The sequence below is a fragment of the Columba livia genome, chromosome 9 (genome assembly GCF_036013475.1).
Source record: "Columba livia isolate bColLiv1 breed racing homer chromosome 9, bColLiv1.pat.W.v2, whole genome shotgun sequence".
Lineage (NCBI taxonomy): Eukaryota > Metazoa > Chordata > Aves > Columbiformes > Columbidae > Columba > Columba livia.
In genome coordinates this window covers 3,374,764-3,397,441 of record NC_088610.1, presented here as the reverse complement: position 1 = coordinate 3,397,441, position 22,678 = coordinate 3,374,764, and the positions used below count along the sequence as shown (strand labels likewise).

The 22,678-nt window shown below is 43.5% G+C and overlaps 1 protein-coding gene across 2 annotated transcripts; it reads left to right on the top strand.

Annotated features, from left to right (window-relative positions):
* Positions 1 to 1,231: 1,231 nt before the first annotated feature.
* Positions 1,232 to 13,877, top strand: SLITRK3 (SLIT and NTRK like family member 3). 2 transcript variants are annotated; one of them, XR_010474580.1, is made up of 3 exons: positions 1,232 to 4,270; positions 11,449 to 11,516; positions 12,089 to 13,877. XR_010474580.1 is itself a non-coding variant. In XM_065073479.1 (1 exon), the coding sequence occupies exon 1, from the start codon at positions 1,232 to 1,234 to the stop codon at positions 4,061 to 4,063; it is 2,832 nt and encodes a 943-aa protein (XP_064929551.1). In that variant the 3' UTR covers positions 4,064 to 13,877. The 2 variants fall into 2 exon arrangements, 1 of the variants encoding a protein (XP_064929551.1); XM_065073479.1 differs by having other exon boundaries at positions 1,232 to 13,877.
* The last annotated feature ends 8,801 nt before the right edge of the window (positions 13,878 to 22,678 follow it).

Here is a 22,678-nt window from a genome sequence, read left to right as displayed (position 1 = left end):
TTTCTATTGAAAGATTAAGACTAAAAGCAACGATCGCTCCGAATAATTCTAATGGGCATTTCAGTGATTCAAGGAAGGCTGCATCACCGCCGTTATTATTACCATCCTTAGCATTTCTCTGTGTCCATACATTTAAAATATCTGGTGAAAGGAAGGGTGAAACCATATGTTGAAGGAGCTGCATCTCATTAGTACAGTATTATTTTCATCTGATTGGAGAAGAATGGTGCCTTCATTTGGAAGCGTATATAGTAGGATAGATAATTTATCGGCTGGTAAGTGTCAAGGTATTTTTTCTTCCACTTTCAGCTTTTTAACCGGGTCTTCTGCTTGGTCCTGGGGGCGCAAAATATCCTAATGCAAGGCAGGCTGAGCGTTTCAATCCTAGGTGCCTCTTCAGCTGTCACTTCCCTTTAGATCTGCTGATCGCATGGGCATGTGCTTTAGAAAGATTAATCATCTCTAAATGCTTTAATCAGCTAAAATGACTAATATGTGGTATGTATTTATCTGATAATATACCAGTTGCATTAATTCATTGGGGCATTTCAAAGGGGAAGATTTGCTTTTAAATCAGGGTCGTTAACCATTTGCTATTGTAAAGATATTGTGGGGATTTCTGAAGGGGATCGTTTTGTCAGGGACATCAGCAAACCTTGCACATTCCTTTGAACTTGTGCATGGAATATACTGAGCCGGCAGGGAGAGAGATTCAAGGACTGAGATTCAATAACTTTGGGAGTTTGCATGTATGCAAGATGTAGTGCGACACTGGAGAAATCTACCCACTTGTATTTCCCCCCTGTAGTCAATGCGGGCTATGATGGCTACAAAGCTAAAATTTCAAACAAGTATGAAATACATGGAGTTCTGAACACTGGTTCTATGGTGGAAAACATGCAAAGACGCAACACGTTCAGCCTGTGTGCTCGTCCTGCTGTGTGGTCTGCATGTGCTGTCCTCTTTATAGGTGGCATTTACCAAATGGGGGAATAAGGGAGGCTGATATCGCGTGATTAAACCTTCTAAGATCTCTTAAGTATAAATCAGGGCAAGGCTTGCCCATCTGACACCCTTAGAGTTGGTTGTGAACGTCTGCCCAACAATTGCTGAACTTTCCAGGAGCCTAACTCAAATCTAGCAGGTAGGGGCTAACGAAAAGGAGTGGGGCAAGACAGGAATACTGAAATCTGCATTTTTCTTCCTGTTACAGTTTTGTAAACATCAACAAATGATGAAACCTTCCACGGCAGAGACGCTTCATAGAGGAAGGATGTTGTGGATAATTCTTCTAAGCACAATTGCTCTAGCATGGACTACACCAATTCCCTTGATAGAGGACTCGGAGGAACTCGATGAGCCCTGCTTTGATCCATGTTACTGTGAAGTGAAGGAGAGCCTTTTCCATATACATTGCGACAACAAAGGATTTATAAATATTAGTCAGATAACGGAGTCGTGGTCGAGACCTTTTAAACTTTATCTGCAGAGGAATTCCATGAGGAAATTGTACACCAACAGTTTTCTTCACTTGAACAATGCTGTGTCTATTAACCTTGGGAACAATGCACTGCAGGACATTCAGACGGGGGCTTTCAACGGGCTCCGAGTTCTAAAGAGGTTGTATTTGCACGAAAACAAATTGGACATTTTCAGAAATGACACTTTCCTGGGTTTGGAAAGTCTGGAATATCTGCAGGCAGATTACAATGTCATTAAACGGATTGAAAGCGGGGCATTTCGGAACCTAAGTAAATTGAGGGTCCTTATCCTAAATGACAATCTTATCCCCATGCTTCCCACCAACTTATTTAAGTCTGTGTCCTTAACCCACTTGGACTTGCGCGGGAACCGGCTAAAAGTCCTTTCGTACCGCGGGATGTTGGACCATATTGGCAGGAGCCTGATGGAGATCCAGCTGGAGGAGAACCCGTGGAACTGTACGTGTGAGATCGTGCAGCTGAAAAGCTGGCTGGAGCGCATCCCCTACACCGCCCTGGTGGGGGACATCACCTGCGAGACCCCCTTCCACTTCCATGGGAAGGACCTGCGGGAAATCAAAAGAAGTAAGCTCTGCCCCATGCTATCCGACTCCGAGGTGGAAGCCAGCTTGGGCATCCCTCAGCTGTCGTCCAGCAAGGAGAACGCGTGGCCTACGAAGCCTTCCTCCATGTTGTCCTCCTTCCATTTCACCGCCTCCTCTGTTGAGTACAAAACATCCAATAAGCAGCCCAAACCCACCAAGCAGCCCAGGGCGCCCCGGCCTCCCCCAACACCCCGGGGCCTGTACCCTGGGCCGAACCAACCGCCCGTGGCTGCCTACCAGACCCGGCCCCCCATCCCCATCATCTGCCCTACCGGGTGCTCTTGCAGTTTGCACATCAATGACCTGGGCCTGACGGTCAACTGCAAGGAGCGAGGGTTTCACAACATCTCCGAGCTCCTGCCCAGGCCCTTGAATGCCAAGAAGCTGTACCTGAGCGGGAATTTGATCCAGAAAATCTACCGCTCCGATTTCTGGAATTTTTCTTCCTTGGATCTCTTACACCTGGGGAACAACCGGATCTCCTACGTGCAGGACGGGGCTTTTATCAACCTGCCGAATCTCAAGAGCCTGTACCTGAACGGCAATGACATCGAGCGGCTCACCCCGGGCATGTTCCGGGGCCTGCAGAGTTTGCATTACTTGTACTTCGAGTACAACCTGATCAGGGAAATCCAGCCGGCGGCCTTCAGCCTCATGCCCAACCTGAAGCTGCTCTTCCTCAATGACAACTTGCTCCGCACCCTGCCCACCGACGCCTTCGCCGGCACCTCCCTGGCCCGCCTCAACCTGCGCAACAACCATTTCTTGGCGCTGCCGGTGGCGGGGGTGCTGGAGCATCTTCACGCCATCGTCCAGATCGACTTGAAGCTCAACCCTTGGGACTGCACCTGCGAGCTGGTGCCGCTGAAGCAGTGGCTGGAGGCGCTCAGCTCCGTCAGCGTGGTGGGCGAGGTGCTGTGTGCCAGCCCGGAGAGCCTGGCCCGCCGCGACCTGCGCTCCCTGGAGCTGGCCGCCCTCTGCCCCGCCGCCCTCCGCCCCGCCGCCGCAGCCGCTGCAGCCGCCTCGCCCCCCGCCGCCCCTCCGCCGCCCGACGCCACCGGCGCCGCCGCCTACGAGCTGCCGCCGGCCACCGCCGCCGTGCCGCTGTCCGTCCTCATCCTCAGCCTCCTCGTTCTCTTTTTCTCCGCCGTGCTGGTGGCCGCCGGGCTTTTTGCCTTCGTGTTGCGCCGTCGCCGGCGGAAGCTGCCGTTCCGCGGCCCACGGGGGGAGGCGGCCGACCTGGGGGGTTTGCCGCTGCGCTGCCCGCGGATCTTCGAGGAGGGGGGCGGCGGTGGCGGCGGAGGAGGAGGGGGAGGAGGAGGGGGGGAGCGCTCCCCGGAGAAGGCGCCCCCGGCGGGCCACGTCTACGATTACATCCCGCACCCGGTGACCCAGATGTGCAACAACCCCATCTACAAGCCGAGGGAGGAGGAGGAGGCGGCGGGCGGCGGCGGCGGGGAAGCGGCGGAGCTGCTGCGGGGCGGCGGGGAGCGCTTCGCCCACACCACCGCCGCCACCGCCGCGCAGGAGCCGGGCACCAACTACCGCACTTTGCTGGAGAAGGAGCAGGAGTGGAGCTTGGCCGTGTCCAGCTCGCAGCTCAACACCATCGTCGCCGTCCATCCCCAGCACCCCGCGGGCGGCGGGCTGGCGGCGGGCGGCGGCGGGCTCGGGGGGGCGGCGGCGGCGGGTGGGACCCCGCGGGACCGCGACCGCCCGCCACCCTGTGCCGTGGGCTTCGTGGACTGCCTGTACGGCACCGTGCCCAAGCTGAAGGAACTGCACGTCCACCCGCCTGGCATGCAATATCCGGACCTCCAGCAGGACGCCAGGCTGAAAGAAACCCTTCTCTTCGCGGCCGGCAAGGGCTTCTCAGACCACCAAACCCCCACAAGCGAATACCTCGAGTTAAGGGCCAAACTCCAAACCAAGCCGGATTACCTCGAAGTCCTGGAGAAGACCACGTACCGGTTCTGACCGCCGCCCCGCCGCCCGTCCCGGCACCGCCGCATGCGAGTAGAGGATACAGCTGTGTGCTCTCCCCCGCCAGATGTGCGCGCTGTGGGGAAGGGCCGTTCTCAGATCATTAATCGATGAAGTGCCTTCGCAGACTTTTGCCAGCAGATGTTAATCAATCATTATTTTTTATACTGAAACTGAGACTTTGACTGTGCCATGTCTAAGGTATATTATTATTATTATTATTATCGGGGATCTTTGTATTGATCCTGATTAAGTAAATTCTACGTATGTCTCCTTTTTTATTTTTTTTCCTTTTTCTTTTCTTTATTTTTTTTTTTTTTTTACCGTCCCAGTAAACTTCCTTTATATTTTCCCTTGGAGGGGGAGGGGAGGGAAGATGGCATTTTGTGGCTTGCTTTCTTCTTGCCCATCATGGCACAGATTCTGTACATTTATTTAAAAAGGAAAAAAAATGCAAAGAAGCAAACGAGCGCAGTTTGCTGCATGCCTGGAAACTGCAAGAGGGAAGGGAGGGGAGGGTCTTGCTCGAATGTCTCACTCTTGTCTCTCTCCCTCCCTCGCACGCACACTCACCCCCACCGCCCCCCCACCGCCGCCAGCCCGGCCCCTCCGCGCAGCTCCCGCCCCCGCGGGGTCCCGCGGAGGGGAATCCCGTGGGCTGGGGGATGTCACCGGGAGCCGAGCAGCCCAAAGGATGTAACAACGTGGCGCACACACCTAGGGAATGCTCAGTGACACTTCGTCATGACGCCATGGTTTTTTGGAGGACATCCGCACTTTCCTAATAAAAGCGACGTGCAAATATACAGAAAAAGGAAAAGAAAAAAAAAGGAAAAAAAAAAGCTACTGGGCACCTATCACTAACAGCTTTGTAGGAAGCACTTTTAATGTTTTCTCTCATACACACGTGCACACACACACACACACAAAGATACAACAATGTGCATATATTTATTCTGTAATTTCAAGTGAATATAAATTGTAAAGGTAATGTTTAATCATTGTACAGTGATGCGTCTGGTATAGCTTTCCTAATAAAACGTTTTGAAAAAAATGCATATATATATATATATATATATACACCCATATATATATATATAGGAATACAAAGCTTGAACCTGGAACTTCAGCTTCCCCCTACTGAGATTTCCTTCCCGCACCTTAACCTTGAAAGCTATTTTGTTAATAACAGTTCAATGCACTGTGATGTTAACAGAGGAAAACCCTGTACAGCTTCTCTTGCCAAGATACCACCCGAGACTTTTAAAAATCCGATTTACAATCTGTATTCCCACGTTGTACTGTACTTATGGCAGTTCCCATGTATTTAAAAATGGGCAGCAAAAATAAGACCGCATCCTCGAGTGGCGTTTCTTGTAGGAGCGCTGGGAGCAGAGGATGCGGATGGTCCTGGTGTTCGCAGTAAATGCGAAGTGAGCAGTCAGAGGGGGGTGGGAGGGGGGGAAGTTAAAGCCAATTTCAATTGTTGAAAAGGGAGAAGCCAACTGGAAAAGGATCCTGACGGCTTCAATCACCGTGGCTGGGGCAGCGCTGCTCCCCGTTTGCTCCCGGCTGAAACAGGAGCAAAACCAAAGACGGTCGGATTTCCCTTCTCGGGAAGGTCCCGGTTGGTATCTTGTCACCCGTTGGTATCTCGTCACCCGTTGGTTTCTTGTCATCCGTTGGTATCATCTTGTCCCCGGTGACCCCGGGGCCGGGCCGACGGCGGCAGTGAGTGGCGCCGCGGGGCCGCCAGGTGGCGCCGCAGTCCCGGCGCTGGCGGCCGCGGGGGCGACCCGGGCGCTCTCGGGCCCGAGATCGGGCCCGATCCGGTCCCTGCCTGCCTCGTTGAATGTACCTCCCGGGCACCTTATACCGGGGCAGGCTGTGCCGCTAAGGGGGAGAGAACCTGTAGCTGGCCGCCTGTGTCGCTGAGGCACTACCCTAACGACCTTCGAATACACGATTTTATAGAGAAATATCAAATATATCTATAAATATCGTTTGTCTTAGTGGGACAGCGGTAACGGTCATTTATCCGGGTGAATTGCGATTTTTTCCCCTCCCTGCACTTTGTTAAAAAGGTATTGTCCTGGGGCTTGTTGACCAAGGGTCTCTGTCACCTTTCTGGAGCTGCTGTAGCACCGAGGTGGTGTCACCTCAGACCCAGCCACCTCTCCTTCCTCCCGAGGAACAACTTGATTCCACCCAGCACAATGCGTTTTGATCGAGATAGAACCATGAATACTTGTTTTCACCCCAAGTATCGCTATTTATAGCTTCAGCAAATATGCTTATTGCAGGCGCTTTTTTTTTTGTCAGTCTGTCTTGGAGAGGCATCTGGGTGCGACAGAAGTAATTTCCTGAGCCTTGGTAGTAGCTGTATGTGTTTTGAGATGGAGAGACAGCTCCAAATGTCTGTAAATCTGGCGTCAGCTCCTTAATATTAGTAAAAATATTACGCATTTGTATTTCCCAGATTCCTCTGTTGAGTTGATAGTGTTTTGTTACTGCCGCCTTCAGCTCTAATCTGTTGGGGTTTGTTCATTTGTGCTTTTTTTTTTTTTAATGGATAGGAGAGCAGGCACATATTAAAAGTAACAAACATCAAAGTGCAAAGGTCGGATCCTTCTTACGATGCTTATAATAATTGCATTGATAAGACTACATGCGAGTGATGCGTGGAGCTGTATAAATCAGGTTAAAGTACAACCCCTAGTGAGAGTGGTGCTGTATACAGTTGGCAATCTCATCAAACCCCCAAGTGTTCATACTTGCATCCAAATATAGCAATGCCAGTTGCAAATAATGTTTATATTTTAATTAAACCGCAGAAACACAAGAGAATTTCAACATAACTATAGGTAGTAATCTCACCCGTGAATGGTGAAGAAATCTATTTATTCAGTGGAAATAAATTTGTTCTATGAGAATGGAATTTTTGTATTAAAAGAGATAATTTTTGGCTTACGTTGAGTTACTTTTCTTTCCTTGTGTAGAAAACTTCTTTTTCCTTGTGTACTGGAATCATTGGGGGATGATTCGCTCTGGAAGTGGTGACACTGTTTAACTGTGATACCTAATGTGTGTTATGATGACTTCTATTTTGCAATTTCATTGTGCTGAGCTGAGGCTGAGTGGGTGGCAGCTTTACTTTCCACTACAGGAAACAAAAGTGGATCCATCATCTCTGATCAGGGACGGGTGATTCTTTACGTGTTTCAGCCCGGGTTGCTCCTATTTAATAGGGAGTATTAATGACAATTATATGATTATCAGCAGTATTATTGGTAGCATTAATAATATCAGGAAGGAATCAAATAAAGTCAAGTGATTCGCATTTACATTGGAGCTGTTTGATGGGATACTACTTTAAATAAATAAGAATATCTTTTAGCTTATTTCATTACTGCACAACAAATAGCTGGTGTTGGTTTCAGCAGTTCAGCTTGTGATGAGGCTCAGAACCTGGCAGTAAATCTTTCACAATGAGTTTCTTTTCTTCAGTCATTGGCTATATTGAAATTCTTCCTCCAGGTGGAAAAGGCCAGGTAAGTTCCAGTCGCAGCTGATAACGACTGCATACAGGAAAATAGAAAGGATAATAGTGGTGCTCAATTATCAGTGGTCTTTTGTATTTCCTGGATATTGTGGTGGATGTCTTTGCTCTACTTGGGTTAAAAGATTTGTTTGAGACTTGGAAATTGCTTCATGGATTTCCTGACTGTATCAATAGTGAGATAAAGGTGTTAATTTTTATGGTATGAATCTGATTATACTAATTTGACTTCTGGAGGGCCATCCATCTCTGAAAGTCTGTTCTAGTTAGGCCAATATCTCAGATGGGTCATTTATTACGGGATGCAGTGGACTTGAGTTAAGCTGTGAGAACTCTAGATTTTGTCAGAGATCTTTCCAGACAAACCCACTATTCAGCACATCATTGCAGCTGATCTGGTTTTAAGCTAGAAAAGTGAAGCTATGGTCAACTGGTGTTCTCTGCTGTAAACTTCCACAGCAACAGAACAGAAAGGTCTCTACAAAATGCCAATATGCAATGCTTTATGTTTCTGAAGCACTAATGGAGAGTAACTAAGGAGGGCTACGCCACTTCTATTTTGTTCAAGTACCTACTTCACACCAATAAGACACGATGAATTGGCTTGGGGTGTAACAGAGATGTTCACGTGAAAAAGGCGTGCAGAATTTGGCCTTAAGTTTGGAAGTTCATTGCTTATCTACGTTATTCAAACAAAGAGTACGACTTCTGGCAGCGCACCAACCACTTAGGTGTGAACTCGTTCCAGAATAGCTCTTCTTCCAAGGACATCTGCTTTTTACAGCGTGGATTTATGTATGCTCGGAAATCAAGCTGCTGCACTTTTCATATGCCTATTTTTTGAATTTTCCAAGCCTTGATTCTAAATCTGACTTCCTCATAAATGAGCTGCACAGTGAATTTTCTTAGGGGTTATACAGCACAACACAGTTGTTTCCATGGGAGAAACGTAGAGTAAATTTACCCAATATGCAACTTCACAACTTCTTCCTACTAACAACGGCTCTTTGTACAAAAATATGCTATTTTTAATACTTTGTGAAGCTGATGTGAGTGGAAATACAATTTTTTCCCCCTTCATGAAAAAGAATCTGTTTTATTCTGGCAAATGCAGCTATGCCCCCAAGTCAAAGTCTGTTTGAGCTATTGGAAGAAGTGGGATGTGTTTGGAACAAACCGGTGACTGGGTATGGACTGGAGGCCTAATTCTGCACCCTTGAAGCCACTGATGAAACACCACAATACTGCTCAGTTTTAGCCAACAGAATCAATTGAACAGCAAAGTCTGATCTCAGAAAATTACAATATATATTAAGTGGATTCAAGCATTTCAAGACAAGTATTCTATGTGACTATTTCATAATAAAATGACTAACAGTACAGAGAAAATGGTTTTGCTGTCAATATAGTAATTTTTTCAGATTGACCTCATTCACAAATGAACCAAACAATCTTTAGAGCTTTTTATTTTAAAAGAAGAGCATTTGCATAAAGACAAATACGTGTGTGCCCTAGCAGATTCAAGACATGTGGAAATTGGTACCAGAGTTTAGACCTAATGTCATAGGTATCCAACAAGATTTTTGTTGTAACAATTGCAAATTATTTGGAAATAGTGTATTAGTATCATCTTTTGCTTTAAAAGCAAGAATATTTAGAGGCACTGACAACTGTGTTTCATATCAGGTCTTTAAATGTCTTTTGCTTGATTCTTGTAGTTTCCCATTTTTAAAATTAAGTACTTCTATGTTAATTTTTGTCAAGGTTGTTGGAGGAGTTGGAGGTTACAGATGAAGGCATCAGCTTTGCTACACATGGGGTTCCCCAGAGGCTACTGGGGTGGAACATTGTATGTTACCTTTGATCGCTGTTAATGTATTTGGAAACACTCCCTTGTGGTGACGTTTTCTCTGTTCAATTGCTCAATATTGTGTTGGTTTTCAGAATAGTGTTAAATCGCTCATTTTTGTGGAAAAATGATGGGAGAAGGTTTGAAGGAATGGAGCCATTAGCACTGCAATACGAATTCCCTGTCCCACAGTCACACTGGGGAGTCTCTGTAGAGTTAATGTTGCATCAGTCTTTATATTTTTTAATATTATGGATGTCAATTGAAAGTGTGAGGTTATTTTTAGACATTATGAAGATGTATGTGTATGCAATACTAAGGTGTTGGGTGCCTTAAAAAGAATAGATAATAATAGAGGGCATAGCACAATATGAAATATTAATAACTCAGTCATATACTGAATCTTTAATGTCCATTTACATTTTTTCTAAGAACTTTATTTTTCTACTAGAATTTTCTAAATCTCTTAAGAATATCCTATATATTCTATGAATCTTGAGGAAGTTTTTTTGGTTACCCAAGGGTGGAATCTGTCTGTATTTTGGAATTCAAACAGATACCAGTAACTGTGGAGGAATATTCCTGTCCGTGGCATGTGGCAGGCAATTTGGCGTGTTGTTGTGGCACTGTGCCAGGAAGGGAAGTTTTCTGCAGCAATGAGATTTTGCAGTAGGGCTTGAATAATTTCAACGAGGAGTTCCTGAATTGTGATAGATCACTATTGGACTGGCATAGACCTGAGACATGCTGCTGCTTCTGATGGCACCACCATCCCTTCTGCTGATGCTGGGACCTGGCACCATTGTTGGTAGGGGCTCCTGTGACAACAATCATAAAAGAAAAAGAAAATCAGTCAAACAAACAAACCCACAATGAAACAAAATGTCTTTGTTCTACAGGGACCATCTTAGCTGTGGTTAGCAACTTTCCCCAAATGTTAAAGTGGCATTAGCATACTGATCATGGGACTTTTTTTCCGGCTTTCCTCAGCTTTACTTTGCTTTTCTGGAGAGAGTAGCTGGCTTACATGTTAAATTTAACTTTAGGAATGTATTTGTTAATGTTTTCCAGCCCGTACTTGTTAAAAATTAATTCAGTCTATCACGATAGTGACTGTCCTACACTGTGATGACTTTGCTAGAAAGCTACGTAAACCTTGGGTTTTGTATTTGGTCTCTTAGTTATTTTATGTATCTATATTATGTCCGTTATCTGAATAATCCTTGAACTGAAGTCTGCCATTGTACTTTGGAGACTTTGGCTTTGCAAATCAAGGCTGATTAATGTTTTGTTGTTGTTCTTGTTCCATAATTGTTTGGTTTTATTTTATTCAGAGTATGATTGGAGAGAGGAAAACAATACAGTGTGAAGATTCTCATCAAACAATACTTTTTAATAGGACTTCCAAATTTCTTTCCTTCTTATCTTTTCTTTGGAGAATGAAGGAGCTATGCTCAAAAGAAAGTAGGAATTGCTGCTTGGGCTTAATGTTGAAACGTGTTCACTCTGCTGTGTGCTCTCAATCCTGAGTGCCCAGGATGGTCTGACTCAAAGGGAGATGTAAGAAATTCCCATTAGTGAGATGTGGCCAGTTCATCTGATTCACCATTAGCTCCCACCCTGAGCAATCAGGTACCTGGGCTGCTGTACCACTGAGGGAACTGGTCCTGTGCCCACAGGGAGCTGGGAAGGGCTGAGCACTGAGAAAAATCATGTCAGAATGTTTCTGTGAAAGACGAACTTTAAAAAACAAATACACATCACTAATGGATGGTGGCCATATTAAAGTTTGTCTCTGTGTTCTTCTGAAAACTCACCCAGAGTTTCTCTGGTGCTGTTAAACTTCCATGCAAGGGCACATGTGATCCATCTTCATGAAAGCACTGCTGAAAAAGATGTATAGCTAATGCGTTCATCTTAATTAGAGAGCATTGTTTCTTGTGGCATCACTTCTGTTATGTTTTCTTGCAGTGACCCAAAAACCTGGCTGCTTTGGACAGTGGATAGTATTGGCAAGCAAAGAAATATGGCAACTAAAGGTATTTTTTTAGATCCAGTTTATGTTAGTGTTTTCTTCAAAGAAAGGGCAAATGGCTCTGGTTCTGTAGCCCTCACTAACTAAAGGCATTGATTAGGGCAGAGACTCATTGTTCGATCGGTTTTAAAGCAACAAGCTAAGAAATGTGGATTTATCTGATTTATATACAAATATATATGTATTCATCCTGTGCGTGATAAGGGGCCATGATGCTGATGGAAGGCATTGGCATTGCTGGAACTTGGGATCAGTTGTGACAAGTGGGAACCGTGCCAAGGCCAACAACGTAAATGGCACCTGAAAGTCAAGCATCTCGCTGGCTTAGAGACAGTGAATAACAACATGCCATTTTTGTTGAAACCTCTATTTTTAGAGCAGGGAAAGAAATATTTCACAGAATCACATTTTTCCTGCATTTGGCCCAAGTTCTCAACCAGCCTCCAGATTGTTGGCATTCTCACATTGCATTTACCTGTCTGCATGCACAGATATTCGTTTGGTTTGCACGCTGAATACGTGCACGAAACAGAGACCAACTGAAAACATGGTTATCTTTGTTGGGTTTTTCTGTAGAGTGGTGTTTTGCACCTCAAGACTTCGGTTCTGTAAGATGTGTCGCCTGGATGGCCTCCCTGTAACTCAGCTTTGTAAAGCAGCCTCCCGAGCTTAGCCGTGGTGGGTTTACATGCCTTGTGCTTTGCCTACGAGCCAGCCAAAGTCTGTTAAAGCCTTCAGAGCACAAACCCTGATCAGATGGAGCTCTAACAGGTACGCGCCAGGGATAAAATGGAGATGTTCCATTTGCAACAACCTAAAATTAGTCGCTGGTAACTCCAAGCAGTGGTAACTACTTCCTATGTTGTTACTTCTACTGGAACGGGGCGGCTAATGCCTGTAATGGAAATGCTGATACTAAGTATGTATAGTATATACATATATATGTATGTATACATGTATGTGCGAGCACGTTGAAGTGTAAAAGTCAATTTTTGGAAAGTACTGGGAGATTTAAGTGTATGACTTGCTTTGGACTGTTATTATAATATAGGAATTTTGGTAATGAAGCTAAAAATAGATACATTAAGATCTACGTTCTCAATGTAGGTCAGTGGAGGCACTTCTCAGACATATTAGCATTTTGGACACTTAATCTTCGCGGCATATTGCATCTCCTAGAATAGGTTAGTAGAGGCAAGGCAGGAGAAATTGCTGCAGCTGAAGTCATTCAGAAAGGTTGCCAAGTTTCTCAGGAACCAGAATGGCAGAATAATGAGTCTTATATTTAATTTGGGATGGAAAGACAACCATGGGGAGTTCAGCAGAGGCAACTCAGATCATCTCGGCTCTGTGGGGGAGGGAGAGTCTATAACTATAGCTGGCTAAAAAAAAGCAAGCTGTGTGTGCATTTGTGTGTATATATATATATTTATATATATGTATATACAAATCTGTGTATGTGTATATAACACTGTGTGTATATATGTATGTATATGCCTATAATGTATAATATGTGTATCTATAGATATGTATACATTTATATAAATTTATATTTCTCTATATAAATATTCATGCAACTGTGGGAAATAACATTTCAACAGCGTGTCCTTTTCTTTAAAACCCAACAAAAAGCTGCTTCCATCAATAACACGTTGGCACAAATGTCTGAAGTTATCTTTTCTGTGTAGAAAGGAGCATTGCTTAGTGGTTGAGCACAAGCCTGGAAGGTTTTTACTATTCTAGAGGACTCCAAATAAGTCATTAGCTGCTCCACAGCTGTTCTACATTTGTGAAATCAAGTGGTGGCCAAAATGACTCAGGGCTGGTTTTAAAGGCAAAGGGAGGTGGTTCTTGACTGTTTGTGCTTTGGAAATCTCTGTTATGTTTACAGAGTTTTGATGGTGAAATAGCTGCACCAGTAATTATTCTGGTTGCTGTTAGTGTCCCAGCTCATGCTAATGGCTCCTGAAGAGAGGAAAAGAGATTAATTTCCTGCTCTAGTGTAAGTTATCTGAAGTCTTATTACTTTGACTCGGTGATATATGGATTTCCATTTAGGGTTAGGATGTTGGGCTATAAATCAAGAATCTTAGCTCAGTGAACATCTAGTTCAGGATGTGACTTTTATGTTAGAATTGATTTAAAATGATTTTGGTTCATCGTCAGAACAAGCTATACCTTAATTCATTATAAGCTCGAAGAATTTCTCAGCTGGAAACCCATTCATACCAGGGTGAATTTTGCACTTCAGTGGGGTTGAATCAGATCAGAATATTTCATTAAGCACTGACATTAAAACAATCTTGTAGTTGTGCAACTATTAACTAAAATTGTAATTTTGTAATAAAAGCGAGCCTAAAAGCAATTTGCTAGTTATGTATTCTATGATTATAGCATCTTTCTATTGATAAGACCCTCGTGCAGTTGTTTGGTGTCGGCAAGGGTTTCGGTTTTGTGCTGCTGATGGTTACTCTGAGTTTTGCCCCTGATGTGAGCTGGAACCAGCTCAGCCCCTGGAATAACACATGATAATATGCTGTTGTTCCAATGAAAAGCTGCAAAGCGATGATCTCTGCGAGCATCCCCTGAGCCGCCTGCCCTGCACAACGGCCGATCGCTGAGCTCCCACATGCGTTGTGCTGGAATCAATGGAGGTCACAGTAACATGGATTTGTCGCGATGATTTGGGCTCCTGTGCGGCAGAGCCTGTGTCCCCCTCTGACCCCACATGGGGATGGGGACGATGTGCTCGGGGCTGGTGCCGCTGCAGTAAAATGCCTTTTTGCCTCTGACACCGAACAGGCTGGAGCTTTCATGGTTATTAGAGCAGTGTGGATCTGTCATGCTGCCAATCTGCCCTCGTTTGCAAACTGTAATGTGATTAGAAAAGCAATGGTGGAGAAGGGATTATTTCTTTCTAAGCCCTTTGCATCCTTTAAGGTAAAAGAAAAACAAACACCAATTAATCACAGAAATCAAAACAAACACCCCGCGGCTTAAAATAGATATTATTGAGTGAAACATTTCTTTTAAGCTTCTTGATTTTGCTTTGCCTTATTATTTCATCTGAAGGAAATAAGCACCTTATGGGAAAGTGCTTCCCAATCTCTTTTGCATAAAGGTTACAGTGAAACTTTGTGTGATATATAGCTGCCTGTTCAAGAAAATAGGTCATTTCCATACAAATGTCATATTTTTATGCAGAAAATATGCTGAATTCATATACTATCTTTTGGTTAAAGCAATCCCTTTGTTGGTTTTTTGATTTCAGCATATTTGCCTAAATGAAGGCGACCAAGAAGGGGAGCAGGAAAAAAAAAAAAATAATTATTTTTTAATTAACTTATGCAGGCCTAATGTCAGGCTAACCACTTGAACATAACGTCTCTGAGGCAGGCACAGGAACATCAGCCTCAAATGGCTAATTGTTTTCAGCAAGAAGCATCAGAATCTGAGCACAGTGTATCACAAAGCTCAGAGGGCCGCTGCTTTGCTAAGCATCTGGAGACTTTGGGAAAGAAGTTTTTCTGATGTCCCTTGTTGAAGAAGATGCTTGGATGTCCGTGTCCCCACGGAAGCAGCCATTCACACAAGATGCCCACAAGCTAAAGCTGGTAGAGAAAAGATGAAGTCTGCAAATCTCCTCATTCTCTGTAGCAATCTCATCCTCGCAGGATGAATTTAATTTATAATGAACCTGGGCTACTTGTGCTATTGCTCTAAAGAAACAACAAACCAACCCTGCCTTCTATATAGTTGAATTTTGCTATATGACTTTATATTTAGGAGAGGAACAGTGTGGTTTGAGGATCAGACACACAAAAATGATGTTGTTGCAATAGACAGACATCCAAATAGATGACATGACCTGAAGTACGTAGGTGCCCAAGGCTCCACTGGTGTAAATCATTGCAGCTCCATCACTCTCAGCTCAGCACTGCTCAGATCCTTGTGCTAGGGAGATAATTCAAAGATGTTTGGTACCCACTGTTTGCAGTTTCTCTGGAGAGCTTTCCATGCAGCTGTTACTATTTGGTTAAATAAGTTTAAAAATGAAGATGGGTAAAACCCAGCTTCTGAGCTGGTGTCAGCCCAGCTAAATGCTTGGTCTACATGGTGCTGGTGGGGAGCTTGACTCTATATGTGATAACCTTCTCCCTTTTCACACAGCTGATGATTTTCTTCCTGGGGTGAATGCAAAGAGCTGAAGCCATTGCTATGTGATGATCCATGGTGGTGCTTGTGTCACTTGTGGGTGGGCTTACAAGGAGTAGAGTTCCCCAGGCTCCCATCCAACTTTTGCATGAACTTCTATGCCTGTTGAACACCTGCTCCTGTTCTTGTGTGTTGACAAAAAACTCTAAACAAACATAAATTCCCAAATATCAAACCCTGTTTAAACCAATCTTTAAAGTAATGGTTAAGTAAAAAGGACAGTGGTACACCACTAGAATACACTATGAATTTACAGGAATTAGGCTCCTACAGTTCATGAGAAAACAAAATGTCTCAAGGACTGTTTCCAAGAAATGATTACCTGGTATAAAGCACTTAATGACTGAGCAGCTTTGCAGCTGAGTACTGATGTTAACCAAAAAAATATATATATAATGTTAAATGTGGCTGGGCTGGAGAAGCTGCAATTGCAATGGTTATAAGGGAGGCAATGAGCAGAGACAGCAGCCGTCAGGGCAGCTGTGGTGGTTTTATGGCCAGAACAGAAAGCAAAGATACTCTCGTTATGACTATTGCCGGCATTTCGACGGGAACATCTGCTTCTTCTTTCACGGTGTCTCTCCCGAGCCGTCCAGCAGTCCCTTGCTGTTCAGCCTTTCCCCAAAATTTACATTCCCAATCTGCAGAGGTCCTGCCCATGTTCACCTGTGGATAGGTAGGTCCTTGGCTGCTGGGACTGGTTCACAGCAGAAATAAGATGATTTTTCTGAAGTTTGACTCTTTTACAGTTCCTTTCTTTCCCCACAGGAAGAACGTCACTGCAATATCAGGAGAACAGTCTCAATGACCTATTTTTTTTTTCAGGTTTTGTGCAGCATCTATAGTCATGAATAACATAATGGTCCTTGAAAGACTGCACACAAACAGATTTCCATCTGTTTCTTTGTGCATGAAACATAAAACGTGCATACAGGCTGAAAATCTGTACGTGCACAGGAGAGGTATGGCAGCATAATATACATATATAAATGAACACTTGCTGGCAAAGCCATGGGCTTAGTGTGCTCAAATTAGCCACTGCAAAACAAAACTTGTGCTGTACACGCTTGCAGGTGTGGGTAAATGTTAGAAGAATGAACACTGTTAAGCTGATAATGCATTGAATTTCTTTCTTACCTTCATTATTGGTTGGTTTGCAGCACCTATAATTAATGTGCTTGGAGTGGGTGGATCTCTTTACGTGTGCCTGTTTCTTTTCACAGCTAAAACAGGGAACAGGAAAAACTTAAAATGACAATTTTCTGCAAAAGTGTTTTCTAAGTTTCCTGGTGCCATGGTGGGCTGGGAGGAGAGAGCCTAAGCAGGGTCAGGCACCACTGGAGATAAATAGATGTTTGAGATAAAGCAGCAATGCTGAAACCTTCCAGATTGAAAGTTGTGTTTAGGAGAACTAACATTTGAATCAGATATTGTGTGAGCATGATAACATTTAAAGGTTTAAAGTGTGTTGCATTCCTGCAGCAATTCACACATTAGCATTGGCATTATTGGCAGCTGACAGGGAGTCAGTGCTCAAATGTGAATAGGCTGTGTTTATTCACAGATAAGTACCAGTAAAGGCAACCTTAACTTCAAATGTATCCTTCTTGAAAGCAATGTCCATTACCATATCTAATAGAATAACTCACCATTATCCCTCCCGCAAAAATAGCAGTGTTATTTTTTTATAGTGATAGTCTGAAATAACACAGCCTTTTTTTATCTGTCTAAGCTTAAAAAAGCTTAGAAAGCCAATTTATTGGTCCGTGGATTCATAGCAGATATCCATGTCCAGTGTCTGAATAAATGCATGTCCCATTCACCATGGAATTAATCCTTTGGAATCATGTTTCACACATAGAAAATATTCTAAGAGTTGGAAGTTGTCAGCTTTTGTGACTGTGCTTGAAGAATATTGCTTGTGATGGAGTATAGATGGGTTTGTTTAGTTTTCTCTCAATATCGTGACATTGTTCATTTAAACAATATCCCAAAGCTTCAGCAGCTGGTTGCTGTCACAGTGGTGGACTTTGATTCGGTGATCACTGGTTGCTGTGGCAGATTGTAGCTGATAGAGGTGTAAATTCTCTTGTTATCTCAAAATGAAACTGCTGAGATTAAGATGCAATCTACGTTTGTAAAGTAAAATTCCCATCAGATAAGAAGGGGACAAAAATACCTCCATGTCTGTGATCTGATACATGAGGAAGTCACTGGAAATTTTCCTAATTTCTTAATGACTTCAGAGGATCAGGCCTCTGCTAGATCAACCCCAACATTAATTTAGAAATGTGTATCTTTATAGCCTTAGTTCATTGCAACGTAAGCGTCACAAGAATCCTTAAATCTGGTGAACAAAAGTGCCAAGAGCATAAATCACTAAAGAATAGTCTGATGCTGGAAACATAAAGCTGGACAGAGGGCGACAGTTACAGATAAAACAATATACTGCAGAATCTGAGCAGACAGGCATGAGGTGAGTGGTGAAGACACAGCCCTGTCAAATCGGATGATTTGTTGAATTCTGGAAGAAGATGACACTGGTAAAATGTAGAGTCATTGTGGACGGGAGCTGGAGCTGGTCCAAAGAACAGAAGAGCTCTCTGGGTCAGTCGGGGTCACCTAAACGGGCACAGTGACTTGATTACAAAAAAAATTCAAACGCTGTCATTCAGATTTTGGAGATAAACAAGTGAGTGCTGTGTATTTGTCAGGAGGCAGCATCTAGCTTCTTCAAGGAGAATTTAGTAACATTTTAAGGCTTTTAGGTTCTCTTCTGCTTGAGTGACTGGTGAGTAAATGAAAGCTGAAAGCCAACCGGTGGCCCACGCAATGCTGGTGGCTGGTTTCACTTAATTCTTAACTCATTAAAAATCTAACTCTGAAATCACTAGATGTCTTCATCACTTCCCAAGCTGAGTGCCCCAAATCAGATATTTCTGGAAAATACAAACCAAAGTTTCTATTCCTTTTTTTTTTTTTTTTTTTTTTTTTTTTAAATTATTATTATATACCCTCGAAAACATTACTTTAAAATTAAACTTAAAAGAACAAGTACTTCTACAGCACTTCTTGAGTAGAAAAGTGGGAGCAAAGTACAGGCTTTTAAAGACTATTCCCTCTTGCATGTAACTAAATATATATCTATAGTGTTTATTCTCTGCTCCAGAACCCTTACAGTAGCCTGGACATGCACATAGCAGAGCAATAAGACAAGGTTGCAGTTTATTGTGTTTGGGGGAGAGGGTATATACTAAATCCTCCAGCAATCTTTTCAGAGGAGGCTATCAATTACTTTTTATGCATCAAAACCAAGGTTTTTTTTAAGAAAAAAATGTTTGATTGTCAAAAAGTGCTAAACTGGATTAAATACAGGCTCAAGAAAGGCAGGAAAAAAGAAACTGCTAATAGACAGAGAAGTTCTGGGGGGTGGGGGGGGAAAGTACTAATTCATTTCTATTAATTTTGTGGATTTTTTTTTAACTCATAAGAGATATATTATACCTCCAGTAATGAGCCTGGCCGGTGGCCTCATTTGGAGGATGGCAGAAAAAATAAAAGATAGATTCAAAGTGATGTGCATAGATTGGATTTGATGCCTCTAGGTGATTCCCACATGCTTTGCAAAGAAGGCTGAATAATAGGCTGACAATATTAAACTACGATCAGAAGCCAAGATTTTAAAATCTAACTATTCTGGGAGATGAGTAGGTTTTTGATGCCTAACTTGGTACACATTTCTGATTATCCGTCTTCTAAGGATCTTGTGAAATGTGACATGTCAACACAAGTCATTAAAGTCAGCTTTGAAAACCGTGATTAGAAATTAGATATAATTTGGTCATGTATTATGGCTGAAATATGGATGACTGAGGCTGGGTGTATTAAAAGGAGATGCTATGTCTAGAATAATATATTCCTTACTTGGTGGATACTGTTACTAGAATAGCAACTATAGACAATATCAAAGATTGCTGCAATGGTTTTTCCATAATTACATAAAAAGTGATAGACAAGTGTTTGCTGTTGAGCAGGTCAAGTAAGTGAGGAGCTGGCATCTGGAACCTCCTGCTTTCTTACCAGCCCTTCAAACTGGTTTGCTGCGTGCAACTAGAAAAATCCTTTAATATTGCGTTTGTAGTTCACTTCTCCATAGAATGCTTATCTTTGTACCAGGGAGGAAATATACAGTGTTGCTCTCTGTGTTGAGAAATATTTATAATACATCATAGACTGAGCTAAATGTTTGCAATGCAATCCCAACATACACAAACCTTAGACTGGTTGTGCACTTGTAGAAAGGTTAGCACGGGAGAAAATTCGGGCAATACCTTTATCAAGTACTGATAAGTATTGTGAGCGGCACTGGAGAAGTCACATCCAGGTATTTTCACTTTCAGCTGACCTTTTAAACACATCTTGTGTGGCATTGGAAATAAATAGTACCTTTGCTGGGCACTGGCACAGCTCTGTATAGAGGAGATGCCCAATGGACCTCAGCAAATACCAGAAACTGCCTGATCAGCCCTTGAATTTTTGTAGATTCATGTGAGTGTGATTTAAAGCAGAATTTATCTATGGTGGTTTTTAGCAATTAAAAAGTAGCATTTTAGTTATGGTTTAAGAGTGAAAATTGATTCCTGTGGCTTCTACAGTTCAGAAGCGTGGTGAGGCTCTGTGGTATGATGGACACCTTACAGAGAAAGAATTTCATCCTGTAGTAATTGGTATCCCACATACCTTGATCCATGAGTACAGTCTAAAAGAAAAGATCACGCTCTTGCTTAGTGTTCCTGTTTGTGTTTAAAGAGGCAGTTAGAGAGAAAGCTGAGATCAATCTCTGAATGCAGTGAAAAATAGCCCTGGTTTGAGACGTTGTGTTCGTATTTCCCAGTGTGTGAGATACATCTACATTTTCATGGATTAATTGGCTTGGATTACCTGGAGCTGCTTCTGAGTAGCTTTAATAGAGTGAAGACCAGATATTATTTTATCTAGACAGAGCTCTTGCAATTTATTGTAACAGAAGTATCAAAACAATTTTATTGTAGTGGTTTACCTTAAAGTGTGTCCTTTTAGTAATAGTAAGAAGTTGGGAGTTCACAAAGAACCTATGAACCCTGGTCCCCAGTCCTTGATGTAGCTCCTTATCTGTGCACCTCATTTCCAGCAGGCTCAGCATCCTCATTATAAGTACCCTTACTCCACCATCGTGTTTATTATGACACTACATATTTCACATTAAATGTTATTTACTGTAACTCTGCACATAAACAACTAACAGCATTATTGGGAACTGTCCTTTGCGTGCCTTTTGTCACATACAGATGCAGATCACATTTACGACTCAAAACACATGCAGATTCATAAATTATATAAGAAGCAACACACAGTAATGAGAGACATGTCATCCTTAGTTTCTCATTTCAGAGGCAGCAATATGGCATGGAAGATTTATTCACTATCCCAGCCACTGGCTTTCTTGTAGTCAATAGCTCATCACTTTGCATTAAGTCTGCAAACAGGAATAAAGATGTTTTGCAATAAGGAAAACAGTGAGATAGGAGATTGGCCTAAGTACTTGAGTTTCGGAGATCTGCTTTTCAGCCTGTATCAGCCACTTGGAAACATCCTGTAACTTTTGCATGCCACCCTCTCCTCATCTACAGAGTGTCATTAACATCTTTTTTAAAGCATAAATCAGTGTATAGGAAGGATAACACTAAAGCTGGCAGTTGATTGCTCTTTATCACCTTTTGTGCCCCACTGTCTCTGTCCTCACTGGTGACCTCCGCCTGCACCTCTCCCAGCTTTGGGGCAGGAGGGTTGGGACCCTGGTCGATAGACAGGACCCCCAAGTCAACAGATGGTTCCTCAGCCAAGGAGGTGCCCAGACCCACAGAAGGTCATGGCCACAGCCAGACCCGACTGGGATACAAACGGTGTCCCCGCTGGAGGCCCATGGAAGGGCCTGTGGGAGCAGTGGGTGTGAGCAGGACCCCCCGGAGACCAGGTACCAACTGAGGAGACTTCCTGGGGCTGAGCCCCACTGCCCCTCGGTACTGGAAATACCCTGGAGTGAGCCCTTGCCCCCACAGGACAAGTAATTATTTCTTCTGGGTCCCCCCAGGTGAGAGCGGCCTCATCTTCTGAGTGCGGCTGGGGGTCACCATCCTGGTGTGATTGGGTGGGAACAACATCCTGACAGGTACATCCAACCTGTGGGTTATTAAATATTCCTGGAGTGCTAATTGATTTTCATTTACTTCCCTGCTTGCATTGGTTTCTGTTGTTTGGTTTCAGTTTGGAATTAAAGTGGGTTTAAGCTTATTATTAATATTTTGTTGGGGTTGTTTTGGAGTGCCTCCATGACAGGTTTTCTATTCAAAACAGTGTGTTGCCAGCTGGAGTGAGAAGAAATTAAAAATGGAAGAATGCCTTGGATCTGATTAAGAACTTAGCCTGTCTTCAGGGGTTTGAAATCATGCCTGCATTGTGTTCACATGTAATAGTCAGAGATGAAAAATCCTTGTTCTTCAGCCCAAAATTAAATCAACGTGAAAATGATTCCCTCCCATCTTGGGTGAAATTTGTATGTAGGCCAACATTTCTGCATTAGCTTTCCCACCTGTGAGAGAAGATATGGGACGTATCTGTGAAGCAACATTACAGTTTCTAGATGCAAAGAGAAGGGCTAGGTCTTGCACAGGAAGACTAGGACTAGCACAGAAGGGCTAGGACTAGCACAGAAAGGCTAGAATTAGCACAAGCACCTGCCATGCCCGGGATGCAGGAGCAGGACTGGCAGCATCAGCATCACTGCCCACGCAGATCTACTCAGCAGCCCAGAGGTGCTGCCACAGATGATCTTCTTTGTTCCAGTATCATAGAAACTGCATGTACATCTCAGCCAGCCTGAACAGATTACATCCCTCTGAGTCAAGGCAAATA

Excerpts from the sequence above, each read along its gene's own strand:
- SLITRK3 (XM_065073479.1), top strand. The coding sequence starts at position 1,232 with ATGATGAAACCTTCCACGGCAGAGACGCTTCATAGAGGAAGGATGTTG.